General features: G+C 43.7%; 2 protein-coding genes across 5 annotated transcripts in view; both read right to left on the reverse strand.

Annotated features, from left to right (window-relative positions):
• The window catches only part of rhobtb4 (Rho related BTB domain containing 4), a 42,081-nt gene extending 38,035 nt beyond the window's left edge, over nucleotides 1-4,046 (reverse strand). The window contains exons 1-2 of one of the 4 annotated variants that reach the window (XM_041937018.1): nucleotides 3,948-4,046; nucleotides 3,111-3,245 (exon numbers count right to left, since the gene is read on the reverse strand). The gene's annotated coding sequence lies outside the window, so the exon portion shown is untranslated. Of the gene's footprint in view, nucleotides 1-859; nucleotides 886-3,093; nucleotides 3,246-3,315 lie in introns of those variants that run through there. The other 3 variants (XM_041937015.1, XM_041937016.1, XM_041937020.1) reach the window with 3 other exon arrangements.
• Nucleotides 4,047-15,758: 11,712 nt separating this feature from the next.
• Nucleotides 15,759-19,376, reverse strand: wdr54 (WD repeat domain 54). Its single transcript, XM_041937715.1, has 10 exons — nucleotides 19,264-19,376; nucleotides 18,772-19,059; nucleotides 18,210-18,272; nucleotides 17,913-17,979; nucleotides 17,664-17,720; nucleotides 17,454-17,581; nucleotides 17,143-17,243; nucleotides 16,733-16,895; nucleotides 16,448-16,522; nucleotides 15,759-16,288 (listed from the first exon to the last, which is right to left on the reverse strand). Exons 2-10 carry the CDS (start codon nucleotides 18,994-18,996, stop codon nucleotides 16,157-16,159), a joined length of 1,011 nt encoding a protein of 336 aa, XP_041793649.1. The 5' UTR covers nucleotides 18,997-19,059; nucleotides 19,264-19,376; the 3' UTR covers nucleotides 15,759-16,156.
• Between the last annotated feature and the right edge of the window lie 36 nt (nucleotides 19,377-19,412).

A 19,412-nucleotide genomic window follows, 5' to 3' on the forward strand; every position in this document is an offset into this window, starting at 1 on the left:
AAAAAGAATTCTTGCTGCGTAAAACCTTTAGCCCAGAACTCTTTCCCCATATTCTGTGGGCAGTGAGATTGTGTAATACACCTCGCTATCAGAGCAGCCATCCTGTGCCTCTGCACTCAACCCCCTGTCAGAGCCTGGCCTCAGACCAGCCCGGAGCTGTCTGAGCGGCCACGACCGGATGAGGACACCCTCCCTGAAATGAACTGGCTCCCTTATCTCCTCTCGCCCTCCTGGTCCGGCCCTGCCTTGTCCTGTCCTCGCCGGGGACGCGACACCTTCTTATCCAAGTCACGCACAAACGGCTCATTCCCTCGCATGCGAGCTGTCTGGCCTTGCAAAGGTGCGTTTCACCTCCAGCATACATGAAACCACGTGATAAAGAGATGCAGGCTATAAGCATCACGCCCAAAAACTGTTCAGCATTGTTTTTAATGTTTAGGCTTTTGTTTGCTCACTGTAATTCAGACCAGCCGAGGAGGCCTGCACGGCTAATCACGCGCGCTCTCACACACATACAGTGCAAACAGAGTGGCAGTGACACAGCACAGCGGATTACCACATTAGAGGAAGTTAAGACAGATGTTCAAAGGAGTTTTACATGTGGGATCGTTTCTGAGAGAGTCGAGCTAAGAAAGCTATAGCTTTTCCTGCACCCCTGATGCAGACGGTCTGGAGGGAAGAAGGAGGAGGGTTCACTGTTTCTATTTTAGTTTCCTCTATTCAAAACCTTTTTTTTTCAGTTTTCAGTTAAAACTTGAAAGAGGGAGCAGGGAAAGATGTGAGGTGAAAGAGGGTTCAAGTAACATGTTTTGCCCTCTGATTCATCATGTTTACAGTGAAATGTGTTTGACGTACTCACTCTCTCCTTCTCACTCCCTCAGCCTGCTCTGCTCTAATTTCCCCTCAGCCAAAACCCCTTCGCGTCCCTCTTCCTCAGGATCTGCACTCCTTTTTCCTCCATTCTCTCTGCTCTCCACAGCTCAATTTCTCCTCTTCTTCTCTTCTCTTTGCTTCTCTTTTCTTCTCTTCTCTTCTCTCCTCTTCTCTTCTCCCAGCACACAAGGCCTATGTTAACTTCGCCATCTCGCTCTGCTCTCTGCTCTTGCATACACATTCTTTGCTCACTGACACCCTGTTTAAAAAACAACCAAAGAGGCAGCCAATGGGAGAGAAACAAACTGTACAGTTGCCATCACCAGCACAATCGCTTGCTTCTCTCTCTCTCTCTTTCTTTCTCTCTCTGTCTCTCTCTCCCTCTCCCTGTTGCTCCCCACCACCATGTTTTCTCGCTCCAAAACTTGCTTAAGAGGACAAACATCATGTGGTGCTGGTAAGAGAAGAAGACACTATTGTACAGTGACTGTGAGAGTCTGTTAGTTGTTTTTTTCCCCTTTATCTATGTGTTAATGCCTGTGTTGGAGTCCAAGGATGTGTGTGTGCGTGAGTGTGTGTGTGTGTGTGTGTGTGTGTGTGTGTGTGTGTGTGTGTGTGTGTGTACGAGGACTACTTTAGCACTTTAATAATGCCAGCTCTCCATCCCAGCGTGCATATGTGCATGCACATACAAACTTTCTGGATCCAGTTGTGTGTGTGTGCGGTGTGGGCTCGAGGCAGACAACGTTACGTGTGCGTTCCTCTGCGTCAGCGTGTGTGTGCATGTGACCGAAAGCGAGTGCGCGATGTTGCTCAACTCACACAAAGACACAGCTTCTTATATGACTCCCAGCTGTGTGGACTTGGCCCGCTAGTCGGCCATCCAGCAGCCAGGAATGTTTGGTGTGCAACTCTACTGGAAAGCCCCAGTTACCCACACACACACACTCAGCCTACGCTGGATTCAACCTACTCCTCTGAGCAGCGGCAGACAGAGGGACGGGCCTCACCCCAAAGGAAGAATGGTTCAAATTCCACAGCTGATAGAAAAACACAGAGGAGTGGGACAGAGCGGAGGAACTGATGTCAACTCCATCAGACCGTTCCCCCCCACACCCACCATCTGTTCTGTGCTCACAGCACAGGAAAAAAGAGAGATAGGAACAAAAATAATGGAAATATTGTGGGCAATGTTGGTGGTGCTGATAGCTGGATGGTGGTTTGGCTGTTGTCACAGATACCAGGCTTCCTTCCATGCTTTGGCCTTTGTGCGTTCTAGCACAAACAGTAACGACTGCAGCTGCCGTTTGGCTCCGTGGACACCGAGTGACTCTGCTCTTCAGCTATACGCCTTCGAGCTTCTCATCCAGGCTGCAGGTGGTGGAGATATCTGATTCTCTGTTTAGCCGAGCCAAGCAAATCAAACTTTTGCAACGCACATACTGACTCACTGATTGATTAACGTATCACCACAGGGAGCTCGTGCTTTAAAGCAGACCTGGGCAGAGCCAGAAGCAGCTGTCTAATGCAGCCTTTTTCCTAGATATTCCCACATGGAAAAACAGTGTAGAGTGTGTGAGGCACTTCTGCTGAGATGATATTACGATTGTCACCATTTAACTACTTTGGCATCCTTGCTCTAAAAGGGCCACTGACTGCATACAGTATAATACTATACTATAATAATACTGATATTAAGAATCATAATCTTGTAAGGCTTTTATAAAAGCATAGTTTGTATTGCCTTTTTGTGCAATTAAAACCATCCCTCTTTGTAACATTCTGTGCTATTTCTTGGATATCATGTTGTGCAAATGCGATTTTTAACTCAGTATCTCAACATTTGAAAAAGAAAAGAAAAAAATGATGCGTAACAGAGAGGACACTGCGCCTTTGGAGCAGGGGCCACATGACTTTTATCAGTCTTGTGCAAATTTTGTTGCACTTAAAGCCGCACACCCACATCAGTTTTATAAACTTCGGTTCTACCCTGATCTAAGAATTACACATAAAAAGATAAGTGGCTTTACAAACAGACGTTAGAAAAATGATATCTAAGCTGAACAGGCTGCGCAAATAAATGCAAAACTGTGAACGACCCAAACTGAGCTAACTGAGCCGTCATGCGACCCCTCTCTTATCCTCATGCGGTCATTTTGTTGCGCGCACGTACAGATACCATCACAGGTTAAACCGTGCAATAATCCCCGTGGCTCCTACCTTTGAAAGACATTCACCTCTGGAATTCAGGTCTCCTTTTCGCCTCGACGTCCACTTCTCGGCTCCCACCTCTCCGCTGCTCTCTCTCTCTCTCTCTCTCTCCCTCTCAGTTAATTCTGGCCAGCGCTCGTCTCCCGCGTCTCCCCATTAAACTGCAAGGCACAAACACATGCGATCACTTCTGAGCATTCCTCTGGCGGACAACATCTGATCAGAACCCACATGTCTCAACACTTGCTCCGTCAGCCTGGAGGTGAGCGTCGGCTTCGTGTCTAAATGCGCGTGTTTGGTGAAGATCTGCCAGGACTGACAGAAGAAAAACACTCCCGACTGTTGCAGCCGAGAGACGCCAGGAGGAATGTAATTACATGAAGACTGCTGCATATTGCAAAACCTGCAGACATGCCCTTGTTTGCGAGCCCCCCTCTCGCTATTGTGCTCTGCGATCTGTCTGGGCTGTTGTCCGCCTGTGGTCCTGATGCGAGTTTTTTCCACGTCCCTTTGTTGTTTCTGTCACACCTACAAGGAGGGAGCACATGGAGGAGGCGACCCTCGCCTCGACTTTCTTTTGTCTGTCTGTTTGTCTTTCGTCATGGCTGGATGAGTCTTTTTTTTTTTTTAAATAAATGATTCGACACTGACTTTACATCACAAGTGCACGAGGGATTTTTTCCCGTATTTTCTATCAGCTCGCGTGCATTTCATCCTCGCACATCACATCTGTCCGATCTCATCTCTAATGACTTCCATTTATTTGATTTGTTTGCTTCCCGTGTTCAAAAATAACACCCTTAGAATAAAAGTCCGTTTGCCTTTTGTTCTGCCGCACCCTCGTTTTTCTCCCCCTATCTCACCAAATTTCTCGCCAGAAGTTTAGTCCTCGCTGGGAAGTGGGCTGCCGCCGCTGTCTCTGTCTCTCTCTCTCTCTCTCTTTCTCCTCTCCTCCCCTTTCCTTCTCTGGTTGTCTCTCCCGAGCGGTGGCAGAGCCCAGTTATGTTTCACTCTAGACCAGCCTTCAGCCACAGCGCGCCAGCGTCTATCAGCGAGCGCGGTGACGACAGCCTCATCGCCGGTCACCAGTGCCACACCCGCCCATTCATAAAGAGGAGCGCGCGCCAGCGTGCTCCACGGTGAGGCGGGGGCGGCATACCCCTCATATTCCTATAGGGACTGATTGCATGGTTATGATAGTCTGTCAGGGACTCCCACAGATGTGCGTCTCAAATAGAGAAAAAGTGAATTTATAGCACGTTTTAGTAGGTTTTGATATCTTTACAGTAATATATATATATATATATATATATATATATACACACACACACACACACACATATATCTATATATACACAGTCGTGTTTGCATCACTTTAGAGGACATTGCACTGATTTACATTCATTTTCCGGAGACTTACTCATAATCACTACTTACCTAGCCCTAGCTCTAACATATACCCCTAACTTTATCCTGACCTTAACTCAAGTCCTTACCCTAAAATTTAATGATTTACATTATGGGGACTTCATATATGTATATATGCACAATGAAAGCTGAAACAACTGATTAGTTGGTGAAAGATTTTGATAATTAGTGAATCTTTTTTTTTTTTCATAAAATGCCCAATCTTCAGTGCTTCCACTCTCTCATATATGAACATTTGCTTGTTTTCATAGTCTTCTACGATGGTACATAAACCATCTTTGGGTTTTGGGTGGTTGATTGGACATAAGAAAACATATCCACTGAGGCTTTGGAGAGCTGGACAGATTGATTGATAATAAAAAAGAATTTCTAGTTGCTGCCTTATCCACAATATGATTTGACACTTCATATACTGTAATAACAGCACACATGAAGATGCACTTCAGGAGGGCGGGTGCTCACCACCTCTTTAGCTTAAAAGCAGATCATCTTTGCTGACTTCATCGCGTTCACCTGTTCAACCTGCCTGCTTGTGCAAGGTTCAATAACAACGCAGCTCACAGTGTGCATTAAGCCCAGAGCATGTAAACGCCTTTGTTTTAATCCTTACAACTAACCACCCAATTCATGTTGCAACTATGTGGGTGGATGCACAGGTCTAATAAGGTCTAATCTGTTTTTTGGTTCGGCAGGTCACCACCCTCAGGGAGAATGTTGCCTGCAGCCATTGTTCAGTTCAGGTACTGCAATGCACAGTAGCTTTAAGAAGAAACTATTAATCACTCAGTCAATCACCTGCCAGGTGTGTGTCCTGTCTGTTATTCAGACACTTAATTTGCAGTAAAACCACAGCATCACCTCATGAACAAATTACTCACATGCATCCTGAAAGCAGCATCAAGCAGGAAGAGCTCTACTATGACTTCTCTTCTCCAGCTGATTTTGCATGATTTTAATCATGCAACCAACCTTAAACAACCACAGTGCTGACTTGATGCTGCTTTTGTTCTACATCCATCTTAACTGTATCTCAATTAGCCTGGACTAAACCTTGTCTCGTGATTCATCATTTGGAAACATACCAATAACCCAACATCCTTCTGTCTGAGTTCCTTTGGGTCTCTTTGTACAGAGGGGTGTCTTCAGTATCACCTACTGACACAGGAGCTTCAAGACTTTTGGTGTTTTCAAGGTTTTGCTGAACTCAGTTATGCAGATTTGATTAACAGTAATTACAAAGTATTAAACTTAGACTTAAAAGCAAGCAAGGCCAGGATGCTAATGTAGAAAATGTCATGACAAGAAAAACTCACTCTAATTGAGTCTTCAGTGTCCACTTGTTCATTTGAGCTGTCAGAAAAGCATTTCAACATCAGCCTTCATCAGCAAAAATGCTGTTCTGTGTGCACATGTTGAACTTGGCAAAAGCATAAATGTCAGGCAACCGAGGGCCTGTGAGAGGCCCCCTGTCTCTCACAGATTCTTTAAGACTCCTGCTCAGCCAAGCATCTGAAGCAGCCATTGTCCTGCGTAGGGAACTGAGCGACCTGCTCAGGCTTGCTCCTATCTCAGCGTGCATGCGAGTCCTAGGCAACCGTCCTCAGGCTGTGGCCAGCAGGCATGAGAGTCATCACACAGACACATGAGTGCACACGCACCAGTGTAGATGGCTGGTGGAACATCATGCTGTAGCCATGACATGGCTACAGCATACCGTTGGGATGAATTACTACTGTGAATGCTAAAAAATATGCCTCATTTCTATTCTGAATACAATGCTTCCTGAGTTCTGCTGACATACGCTGAAGGTCATGTGACTGTGTGTATTCAGTCAGCCCACGGTTCTGCCCTCGTTACGCTCTTTGTCCCATCTCTTCTTCATGGCGCACACAGGTGGACCGAACCTTTATCTCAAAGTGTCTTGTGCAGCACTTTTCCATTGTCAGCGGCCTCTGCTGTTGCACTATTGATGCAGCCGCATGGGCACAATAGGGGCATAATGGGGGCGTCCACATGGTTCACCCCGCTCTCTGTCAGTGTCTCTCCTGAGGGGGCAAACTGCTGATCCCAGGGGTGTGAAAGGCCTGCGTCGGCTGAATTTCTACAAACAAACAGCTCACAGCACTCAACATGCACACAAATACACCTCCAAGCACACGCACACACATAAACAAACAGCACGTACACGCAAAACGGTGATCATTGTCCCACTCGGATCGATTTCACTCAGCAGCTCTGTACCTCCGCTGTGGCATGTCAGGGGCCACAATGGCCTTTGACACCAGCCATCCATTGACCACAATGTCACCTAACTTTGGGGTGCTGACCAGCCACAATGGGACTCTCTTCACCTCAGACTCTCTGCTATTCTTCTGCCTGATCTCTCAGACAAAGCAGTGTTACAGAAGTACCAATTGAGCTTGAACAATCGCTCACAAAGGAGGCACTGACATGGTATTTCCAGCCCTCTTGCCAACTGGGCAGTGTGGTGTGAAGGTAAATTGGCATCCCATGCAGCCATGCTCAGAAAGATTACAACAACTTGACTCTGTGGCACAGATTTGTAAAGAATTATTTCATGAGATTTCCACATTGATATGAGCCACAGCATCAGACGAAGGTTTAGATTGTTAGGAGATTATGATGCCAAACACCACAGATATGAGCAGTCTCATCTAATTTCTTTACAGTGCAATACAATGTTATTTAGAATACTTGTGCATGTCAGAAAATCAGGAGATTTCAACAGTCTCATTAGTAGAACAGTTCTTAGATGTTCTTCTTGCACACGGACAGTCTGCTTTCATATGAGGAGGGCTGTCAAAATGTTTGAAGACAAAAGACAAGAAAAACACATTATGTGTTCATTTATTCCAACTAAACATCCCGGGACAAAATAGGAAAAATAACTAAAATTAAGCAGTGATGAGTCGGAGACAGAGGAGGCACCCCAGGATTCTGCTCAGGCAGGAAGTGGTGGGTCACCTGAGTCTTACACATTACTCAACAACAGGGCTTTAATGTCATCTTCCTGTAACTGGTTGTTTGGGGAATTGCCTCCTCCAAAAATCTACAGCAATGTGCTATGTATTTTCAGGGTTGGATTTTTGTCTGCAATATCCTCCATATGTTCTCTATATCATGCTCATATGTGGCATGCTTTTTTTTGTCTTATACAAATGCTACATCACCCCTCACGACCCCATCACGCTTGTGTTGATTGCTTTCCTATTTGTGGGCATGTTGTCCCTGCACATGGGCACACTTGTATGTTCAGAGACCTGAAAAGAGCCAGGATTTGAGTAATTCTTTGTGATGACCGAGGGGCCAGGTGTCACTTTTTGTCAGTGTGGACAGAGATCAGAGAGAGGATGACACAACCCTTACCATGAGTTCATCCCTCAGTCTCCCCGTGCATCCATCCAACTTCATCAAGGGGTGCCATCCAGTCCTGGGTCAGTACCCACCCATTTTTGGGTGCCTGGCCTCCTTGGCCCACGCTCTGGGCTGCCTGTGTCCCTCCCAGCCGTCACTTAGGTGCTATGAATAGAGACTGGCGTATGCTCAGAGCTGTCAGCTGGGCACTGGCACGTGTGGCTCATGTCAGCACGGCCGCAGCGTAATGCTCCCAATTGGCGTCACTGCACCGACAGCACATTCGGGTCGCCATGGAAACAGGGATGAGCACAGCTACCTCTGCCCTGATATCCATTGGTTGTGTTTTCCAGACAAACTTTGATCTCTATTAATCTCTATTTCTTCCCGTCTTTCTTTCCCTACCTCTCTCCTGCTCTTTCTGTCTTTCTTTTTTCTTTCTTTCTACCTTTCTTTCTGTCTGTCTTTCTTTCCCGCTTTCTTTCTTACTTTTTGTTTCCCTGCCTCTCGTTTACGTCGCTTATGACGTGCTGCAGGGAACTGGAGGTTTGAGATTCTATCCAGAGGACTTTATATTCATAAGCTGTTAAAATGTTTTTTATTGTCGTTCTCATTGCTCTAATTAAAAATACAATGATAATTCATCATAAGTGCATTTGTGCAATGTCTGAGCATCCTGTTTTGATACTGTATAAATATATGTGTTTGTGTGTGTGTGGTTCAATGGCCAAAGAAGGAACTTCTTAAGGTCTTCCAAGTACATGGGGACTGTCACGACTCTCTTCTCCTCTGACTTTCTCTCATAGCCAAGTTCCTCTCTCTTTTCCTCTCAATCCATCCATACAGGCGTGTGGTGTGGGAGTGGCTGGGCTTTATGGAGGGGTGTGTGGTCACTGCTTTTTTTTTTTTCATGGAGGCGAAACAGCTTTCTCAGGAGAAAAGTGCAGTGTTTGTACTTCTGCTCCATTTACCACTTTGTGTTTAATCACATATCATTTACTGCATCCTGGCGGGCAGGCAGGAGGCCAGCTGATGGATGGAGGGGACAGGTTTCGTTAATAAAACATAACTAAAAGACAGGAGTTACTAAGCAGCTGCATCCTCTGCCCAGTCGTGTGCTTTTGAATCCCCTGAGAGAGAGTGCATGACACAGATCCCTGCTCTCAGACAGAGGTAGGCTGGTTTATATCTAAACAATGATAATCCTCCTCTTCCTCCATTGTTTCCTGTTCTTTCGAAGCATTGTCATCACAGTTAAATGCATTTTACAATTCGAGCAAAAGCCTTGCAATCAATCAAGAGTTTATCAGACTATAGTTTAATTTACTGTAATAGACAGATAGTAGAGTATAAAAGTTCAGTATGACAGCCTGAAGCAGGGCCACTTTCTCTTGTTCAGCTCTCTCATGCACCACGTGTGAGCACTGACACATGATACTATGACAAACACTTTTTATTTATATCTCAGTCATGGAAGGCTTGAGTTCATGTCCACTGAGTTTAGCAAGAAAAAGAAATTAACAGTAATAAAGTCAGAGCCAGTCAATTGAAGTTTAAACTACTGCGACACTACTTCTATGGGTCATCGTCCATATAAGGTTATGAGGATGTGGGTGCGTATACGAGTGCACATGGTTAATGTGTGTGTATTTGTGGCGCATGCACATTCATGGTGAGTGACAGAACAGCTGGTGAGCGTGTTGGGTAAAGGGGGTCAGTAGGGTAACACTCCAACTCAGCTTTTCTGTTGTGAAAACTTGTGTGTTTGAGCTTTAAAGAACCAAACGTTATCTTAATGTGCGCCCTCTTCACTCTTTGATTCAATAATCTAATGTTAAAATAGTAATACTAATACTTTGCAACCAAAAAGTTTTTCTTTATGGTTAGAATGCAAAAGAGTAGCAGCTTACAGTTGCACATTTTTATTAAAACAACATTATTGGCTAAGTAGAGACTTGAAGGAGAAGAGTGGTGAGTCAGGGAAAATTTTGATTTTTGCAGTTGGATTATTGACCATGTGCAAAATGAGCTGACGTTAATGTAATAGCAAACAGTAAAAGACCACACCATGCTCCTACTGGGATGCTGCCAGGTGTGAATGTGTGGCAGAGCATTGCTGGAAATGAGTAAGCGCGCTGGGCTACCATACCCCTGGCATTGCAAGGTGACTCAAACAGTGATGGAAGAAAACCATGCACTTGAACTATAGAGCTTCCCTGACCCTGGAGATGAAAAGTTACACCATCCGATACATCTGTTTCCATGAAATGCTCGACTGAGCTTTGCTGAACTTGTCAGAACAAACGCCGCCTTGACTAACGGACTCCGGTCCAACTTCCCGACACTGACACACACACATGCATGCCAGAGCTGAACTGAAGACCCTCTGTTGAAACACAGCAGGTGCTAAATGAAACTGGCCTCTCTGTTAGGGTAACTTAAAAAATCGCCCTGTTTCATTTTGTTTTACCTAAAATGACCACGGAAAAGAAATATTGTTATGAAGTCACCGCACACATTTTTTTCCTTGCCATATATTTTGAAAAATGCAACATGCACTCTTGTTTCTTGGCTCTTGACATTGAGATGATTAAAATGTCTTTTTGTTTTCCGTTGGTCCACCAAATAACCTTTGTATGACATCTCTACAATGTTAGTTTTCCTCAACTTTCTCAGAGGCTGGCAATCAGCAATGTGTGTGTGTGTGTGTGCACTGAAGTGAATGCCAAGTTGGTCTACTCATAAAGCCTGCATTTCTCTCTCTCTCTCTGACACACACACACACAACCTGATGTTTGATGGAATCATGTAATTTGAATTCAAGTTGTGCCCCGAAGACGCCCATTCTTCTCTTTCATATTAACCCTATTAGCAGTCCAACCGTCAGAGCAATGATATGGGTTGCCAGGATATTGCTGTTATTATTGCTGTGAATCTATTTTGAGACTCAAAAACTCTCTCATCCACACACTGGAGGTAAAGAGAGGGGTGTTTATGTGTGAGAAAAAGAGTGTTTGGGAATTAAAAGCAACCAAATCTGGATCCATTTAATAAAGCAGATGTCTAAAACTGACCACCTTTAAGAGTGATCGGTTCTATTTAATTCTCTTTTGATGTTAAGTCCAATTTTGTGTCACAATTAAAATTACATTGAGCTGATGAAGTCCCATCTACTGCAAGAACAAGTTACCCCAGATTTTAGTGTTACCACTGATCATATTGTTATTGATAAATGTCCGCCAACACCAAACCTAAACTAAACACATACACATTAACAGTATGCACACGCACACACACACAATCAGACACAGACACACTGATTCAAATCTGAGACAAGACTGACTTCGTTTGGAAGACAGTCTGGAAAATGAATTCATCATCCTTTGAATGGTGCCATCTGCACAAATGGCTACATAAACACATAAGCATAAACACAAATGCACACACTAACACACATTCCAACGTCAGCGCATCAACGTCAGACAGTCCAAACACTGCTCAGTGCTAGGCAACCATGCCATCCCAGTGCAGATGGCAGGGTCTGATCATGTTTATTTTACTCTAATCTAATGCACTTAAGTCCCTTTGCCTACCCATGCCTTCTAACTGACGCTGGGGACATGGAAGTTGTGTGTGTGTGTGTGTAGTCAGGACTGACCTACTGGGCCTAATTGCTGTTGTGCAAAGAACTATACTTAAATGGCTTGTGTCCGCTAAACCCTTTATTCACTACCAATTTTCCAGCAACTTAAATGGCAAAATATCAGACAGAATACTCAACCCTGGAGTCAAGGATGGCCTCATTCCCTCCTTTTAGATTCAAACCTTGCCTGACAGCAGCCATGATGGCAAGGTCACACAGTTATGCTCTGTAAGTTCATACAGTTTGCTCTGTAAAAATCAGCATGATTAATGGAGTTAAGGACTGAACATCCATGGATTTTTTTCTCTCTTTTAGATAGTAGTGTGTGTGGGTTCCCTTTAGTGGGTGGGTGTTTTTAAGGGGTTGAAAAAGGATCCCCAAAGCGTACTTCCTTTTTTTAGGGCTGATGTAGTCATGTGACCCTGATTGGGGTGCTATGTAAGGTCAAGTAGGCTTGCTTAAGAGCAGTGGCAAGGCAAGGCCACTACTGAGCCAACATGTTTGTGTGTTGCTGTCATTTAGTGTGTTGCAGGGCTCAGTTCTCACACACACAAAAAGTCAATCAACTTAAACATGATCTAAAGGTGTTCAACAGATCAAGACTCATTGATGTATTTCATTAGTAATCAGTAAATCTCTAATCAATTCTGAAAGATCAGGACGTAGGAAAGTTCCACAGTTCTTGAATGGTCAAGATCAAAATAACTGGGTCATCAGAAGTATAGTGCTAACATACCCAAACTCGTTGGAAACCTGAAATTAAAAATGAATGAAATGTCAAAACTTTTTACGAAACTTTCTTTTCATTCAGAATAATTTCCACCAAGTCTGACAACATGCTGGATGTACCTGTGTCTTTCTCCGCTCCTCTTCTCGTGAGTCGCGCTTTCCACAGAAACTGCTGGACACAGTGAGTCAGTCTGTACTGTATGCTGAGACATTTCCCCCGAATCAGAGGCCGACACGGGCAGGAAGGGTGGATTCTCCTGGCATGGCACGTGAGGGCGTGGCTTTCCATGGTACTGCGGAATGGTGTGCAGAAGCTGTGGCTGCAGAGATGGGTGGGTTGCTATGGCTCACATATCATCTAGTTTGTAGCAACAAAACAGATCAACCCCACCACACTGCTGTCTGCCCATTTTTGCCACTGGTGCATGTTGACTGGATGAGATGTCCAAGCTGTCAGAGGACTTCAGTCACTCCACATTCCGATTATCATAAGCATATTTATTTACACACCCTTTCCTTCTTCCACTTCACCTGTTCCACCTGCCATCATGCCTGGAGCGCTTCTGCACGTTTTGCTGCATACCATTTGACCATGTCATTGACCATCCTTAACTATGATCGCAACACATCTTAATTCTTAAGTCATTTCCTTTTGTAAGCTTAGAAATGACAAGACCGGACACTGATCAGTTGTTATCCATTGTGATCAGTTCAGTATAATATGGATGCATTCATCCGTCTATCAGTGCATAGACCTGGATATCATTTAGACTTTTTTCAATGCCTGCACCAATGCTGATTTTGACTTTCAATACCATTCAACCATACCAACGCCTAATGTTGATATAAACATGTTCTCCTTAAACACCTGTTCTGATATAATAAAATAAACCAAATTTCCTAAATACATCAGTGTTTAATGATGTCTTGACAAATCAGTCATTACAGGCCCTTTAACCCAATTAAAAACATCTGATCCTTTGCAGCTTTTTTACCTAGCTGTGGTTTGCCCCTCTGTGCTTGTCGGCCTTAATGCCATATTTGTCTATCTGAGCATCTGTCAGTCAGCAGTGGCAGGTTTTCAGGTCTGTCAGTTTGCAGGACCCCCCTCCTTCCCATTTCAGCGTGTTTAGAATGGAAGATCTATTTATACAGCATGTCTGTGGGAGCTGGTTTCCTGGTTGCTTCGTCAGAGAGCTGGTCTGTCTGTGGCAGCAGGCTGGATGGGCTTTATGCTCTTCATCCCCCCTGGTGAGGCTCTATCCCAGCAGGCTTAGTGACACAGACCTAGGCAGCTGCCACAAGGCTGGATGGGCATGGGATGAATTGCTCTTTCTCCACCCGAATCATGAGGAAACACACAAACAAGCAGCTTAAAAGATATTCGCACTGTGGCACTCACACAAACATACACAGATACCACACCCGCTAACCCAGAAGGTCATAACTCTGGGATGAACTTGTATTGTGGCATAGTATCTGACAATCCAGGCTTGGTTGACACCCATGTACAGTTTGGTTTGTGCACTGAACCAACTTGTCCTATTGGTTATTCACTTTAAACAATAGGAATGTGAAACTTGCGTGACACATGCCTCAATAGCTGGACGGCTGAACAAAAGGCCGGTGCCTTCATCATCCCTTGATGACTTCTTAGGAGATTAGTCTTATTCATATTCTGGTCAGTGTCTTCCTCCGTGATTTTATTAAAGTGACACATCTGACGACCTGGGGCCTTTCATTGAAGCTCATGTACAATCTATTTTTGTCTTGTCAAGCTAATTAATAAAACATTTCAAAGTGTCTACTGGGGAATATGATTGGGAGAATGTTGCTGAAATGCTATAGTTTGACACATGCATACAAAGCCAACACTGATTCACATCCATATCTGAGAACAGTTCATGTCAAAGTCTGATCTGGCCCAACATTGTGTGCTCAGCTGTGTGTAACACCTAAGAGCCGACTATTGACAAGTATTGTAGCAGCACACAGCGTGAGTGGCCCCGGGGCTGTGTACGGGATAGAACGACGCACAGAACTATTGACTTAGTTAACAAGGAATAAATGACTGCTGTTGTTTTTCTGCATGTTTTTCTGAGAAACATGATGCCATATTGCCACTTTCAACTCTCAGCCTTACCAATCAGGATCATTTACTGAGCTCTGCACCTACTCTGCTCTTTCAAGCCTTTGCTTATTTCATGTATCACTTTTGACCAACCTTTCCCCCTGTGCTGTTCCAGTTACTTATGTAATCTCAGCGTCCGTGGCACTTGGGACCTCATATTGACAGCTTCACTGACTCTCGCCAACCAGTGCAGTCAGCCACCCTACCACAGGCAGCCAGGAAGCATGACACAACATGACATACTGAAAATGATTGATTGCATAAAGACTGTATGTGTTCATGACACTGTAGCACATGTTTATGCTTTAGATTTGACCCTGCCATAAGCATTAACATGACTGTCAGCTGGTACCTGCCAAATTTAAGTTACGTAACTTGTCCGTGTGTGGGTTCAAAACAGTCTTGTCAGTTGATATTGTCATATGACCAGTGTTGACTACAAACCAGAACTCTGGGATTTAATACACGCTCAGCCCTAAACTGACATGACCTCACTGACCTGATTCTTCTTATCTTGACATGATAAGGTGGGGTGGGATTACAGTGATGCCTGGTTACCTGATGTGAACTACAGGAAACTCATACGACATGTGATAAACAACACCAGACTTTCTAACAATACAGATGAGTAGGCAAGATTTGTTCTCAGAAGAGCCGTTTTCAGCTCGTCTCGTCAGATCCTTGAAAACCAATATCTGTGTGATACTGTGTCATGTTTTGTCTTGAGATGGTTTTGCACAGTAATTCTGAAAAAATGGTTAATGGTAGGTTAAAGGTTGCATTTGCTGTCAATAACAGCCTTTCCTTTGTGTAATTTTGGAGGAAACAGTGAGATCAACTGTTACTACACTGAAGTACTATATCAAATTGAAATGTCTGTTAACTATGGTGTAGCCAGAAAGGAACAGTAATGAATACATCATAGACCTCATAAACACAGTTGGAAAAAAACACACTTGCCTCAAATGTAGATGTTTTGGACTGTAAAAAAAAATTATATATAAAAAAACTGTAACAGTGGACATGCAGAAAGAGAAGAGATGATAGGAAGCTATGTAAGAATGTAGCTAATACAATATAAAGAGATTGTCTACGACCTCCCTCTACGACGTGCCGATTATTTACTGGGTGACGTACATGTGTGCCCTGTGTCCTGTGGTCTGCACACAATATCCAATCACATGGTGGAGTTTCTCCAACAGTGTCTCTTTAGTCCATAACCTTTTAGGCAACTTCACCCTGCCCTCTAGTGAACTCTGTTTGCACTACATTGGTAGAGCCCTGGTCTAAAATAATTAACCCACAGCCCCATCTATAGGTACATTTGTGAAGTGCAATCTTAAAAGTCAAACACAACACTGAGTTCATAAAAATGTTTACTGGTACAGTTGATATGCCAGAAAGAATAATAACAATAATTATATCAGAAAGAATAATAGAATACTTTATTACTGTTTAAAGCTACATTCACATCTATATAAACATCTGTACTTAAAATATTTATAGAAACTTTAACACAATACTTTTGTATTATTTTGTTATATGCTTATCTCCTTCTTACCTTTGTAGATATAGAGACAGAAATGCAATGAGGCAATGCTTCTCCCAAAAACGATCTTGTCAAATACCTCCCAGCCTTGCAGAATCTCATCCTGAGCCTAACCTGGCCATATCTCACTCTGTTCTGAGTCATCATATCTTTCCAGAAACACTCCAATATACCAGATTCACATTCATACACTTAGCCTCAGCCTGCAGGAAAATTCTTAAGTCTGTGTGTAGCGGATAATCTCACTCAGGTCATAGCCTGTCACTGCAAAGGCATAACCATCGCCGTCACAGAACTTGGCGCCACAGATTTGTGTGTCTGTCACACACTCATTGTGCAAATGGGCAACCTAAGAGGAAATTAGAAGAACACAAAGTCACAGTCTCGTTGAGAGAAAGAGAAAAATGATCTGATATAAGCTAAACCTGGGGGAGACTGACATAAATTGTGCCTTGGTTGTGTGCTTATGGAGAAAACAAGCTTTGTATTCTGATCTGAGACCAGTTACCTCCACACTGTTGGTCTCCGGGGTCAGTGTCAGGTGCCACACCCTGACTAGAGAGTCCTCAGCAGCAGACAGAAGCTAAAGCACACAAGCAGATGGTCACTTACAAAAAAGTGCCATGACATATATAAAAAGAAAAAAATAATTGAGAACCACCATAACGTGCTTTAGCTAATTACCATCTTTGACTAGAAAATCTATGATTTCCATTTCAAATGATAAATGCCAACACAATGAACTGCTAGTGGAAGAAAAAACTTCCCTATCCATTTGGTTTATACAACTTACCAGGCCAGAAAAAGGAGCGATGTCCAGTGAGTATATCCAGCGAGCATGGGCGTTGACCTCAGCATGCAAAATTCCCGTCACTGCCTCATATATGCGGATCTGGCCTGTGCCGTAACCTGCCACCACTGTGCCTTTCCACAACTTGACAGATGAGCAGCTCATGCTGACAGCGGTGAGGACAATGGAGGATCATTGGCATCAGTAAATGAATGGAAAATATAATGGACATTAGATTAGTGCAAAGAGGGGAAATGAGGAGAGACAGCAGAAAGAAACATAAATAGATAAGTACAGAAATGTATGAAGAAGAATGAGAGAAAGGAAAGTAAGAGTAGAAACTTAAAGGAACTATTAGTTCTGTCATTGCACCACTTTGTTTTAGCTCGATTATAATACAATTTACTTCTTACTCAAAGCCAGGGATCTTGTTGAGCACCTGAAATTCCTCCCCAGACTTCCACACGCACAGGTTGCCCCCATCATCTGCACTGACCAGATCAGCTATGCACTCCTGAGGGGAGGGAGACGGCAACAGAGTGGAAATGATTACGTAAGTCATGGAATGGCTGCAGTTCCTAGAAGTATTATATAAAGCAGTAGTTTATTGAGGTAGTCTGTCATTCATGGAAAATTGAGAGCCACCCTGTATCAACAAAGGGTCAGATAAAGCTACCACAGACAATGCACACACTGAAGAAGCACACACACACGCCATAGTCACCTGGCTGCCAGAGCACTCCGAGGCCATGTCAGTGATGGACTCCTTATGCTCCTCCAGGACCTCAGACAGGGTAATATTACTGCCTTTACTGGGAACATCGAATACTAGAATTGCACCAGATGAAACACCTAGAGACAAAGAGATGGTAGACTGTAGAGTTTTGCCCTGTATTTTGAATATACACAGAAATATATCTCACTCAGTACTTACCCACACATATATAATTCTCCCACACTGCTGATATCCCTCGAGCAAACACTGCCTGAGCTGGGACACAAAAAAGATCTGTGAGTGCACTAGATTTGGTTTAAATCTCTGGATTAATACTTCTCTCTCACACACGTGTGTCATTTCACAAATATACTTTTAAGAAAATGTGCATTAGTCTTATTGTATTGTTTTCAGGCAAATCATTCAAACAGGTCAGTATTTGAGTGCTTGCATGTGTAGGAAGTTTACCTGTAGGTGTTTCTGGAGTATCCAGTGCATGCCAGTACACCATGATGGAGCCATCAGATTCATACATCTAAAACAATGAATTTAATATGGAAGTAAGAGGCTGAAAAAAACACATACATTAATATTTTTGTTTTTGTTCACATTTAAAAAAATACTCAACAACACACTTCAGTCTGGACCCCTGCACCATCATAATATGCAACCACAGCTACTGTAAGTATACAAGTAACAGCCCCTGTTCCAAATGTGGTCACTGCCAATGAGGGCAGAGGAGAGCAGACGCACACAAAAACTCACCTGGATGCCTTTCTGAGAGGTCACCACCAGCAGATCACGAGACGGCAGGACACAAAACGCAGCCTGTTACAAGAAAACACAGGATTTCTTAATTTTTATGATACGGCCAAATGCACGTGTACATGTACGTCACATGAAAAGACAAATAAGACAATATGAAATATTCACCTTTTTGCCAGCAACCTATTAAAGAATAGAGGTCATATTTTTTTGTTAGGTGGTATTTTTTATTGTTTTAGCACTGTAGTCCAGCACATTGGATTGGAAATTCAATAACGATTATGACTATAAGTTTGCATTAAACATTAAAGAGTTTGAGGATGCTCTCATCCAAACTGAAACACTGCACTGTACAACTGTAGCCACATTTATACATCCTATGAAGAAAGAAGTTGGCCAAGTTAACAGCTGTAGAAGATAACTCAGTTCATCTGACTTGAATATATAAACGCTCACATTCAAAACAGTTAGCATTGTCCTCACTGTCCTTGTTTCATTTCAACTTCATTGTGTCGGAAAACAGAGACAACAAAAAACAACTGAAGCTGCACTGTGGCCTGACCTGCATGATGAGCGATGTGCTTGTGGCGACGTTGGGCTCCTTGGACTGCAGCTGACGGTGGGAATAGTTGAGGCCGTCCCAGGAGGCGCTGACCATGTTGACCACGTTGGCATGGACCACCGTGAAGTAGGTGAGCCGTCGAGGGGCGATGCGCAGCACATTGAGGTTGTTGTACAGCGCCGACGCGCTGTTTTTGATCTGGATGCTCTTTTCTTTGTGATACATCGAGCAGTCTTGTCTTAACAGCGCTGCTTGTTGAAATCAAACAGTGGGTGGTCTGGTGTCAGTCTACAAGAAGAAAATAAAGGTCACCGCAGTCAGAGTCTGGATAAGTCAAAACAGCGATTTGGCAGCAAATGGCAACGCTAAATGCTTAACATTAGCAGCTAGCTAGGTATGTTAGCGAGAAGCCAACATATGAAAGAGGACACCGTTACTTTGTGTGACAAATTGCACAAGCTCTTATTTCACGTTACATAATAATTGGCTTACCGTCTATTGTCGTAATCGACCATTACATGTAAGGTTAATGAGAACGAAGCACTCTTCTAGCTCTTGTTAGCAACAGGATTACCTCCGCGTCCTCCGCAGCCATAGAGACAACGGCACCTTTACGTACTACGTCATCCTTGCGTGCTCGG

This window comes from Chelmon rostratus, chromosome 5 (genome assembly GCF_017976325.1).
Source record: "Chelmon rostratus isolate fCheRos1 chromosome 5, fCheRos1.pri, whole genome shotgun sequence".
Taxonomy (NCBI): domain Eukaryota; kingdom Metazoa; phylum Chordata; class Actinopteri; order Chaetodontiformes; family Chaetodontidae; genus Chelmon; species Chelmon rostratus.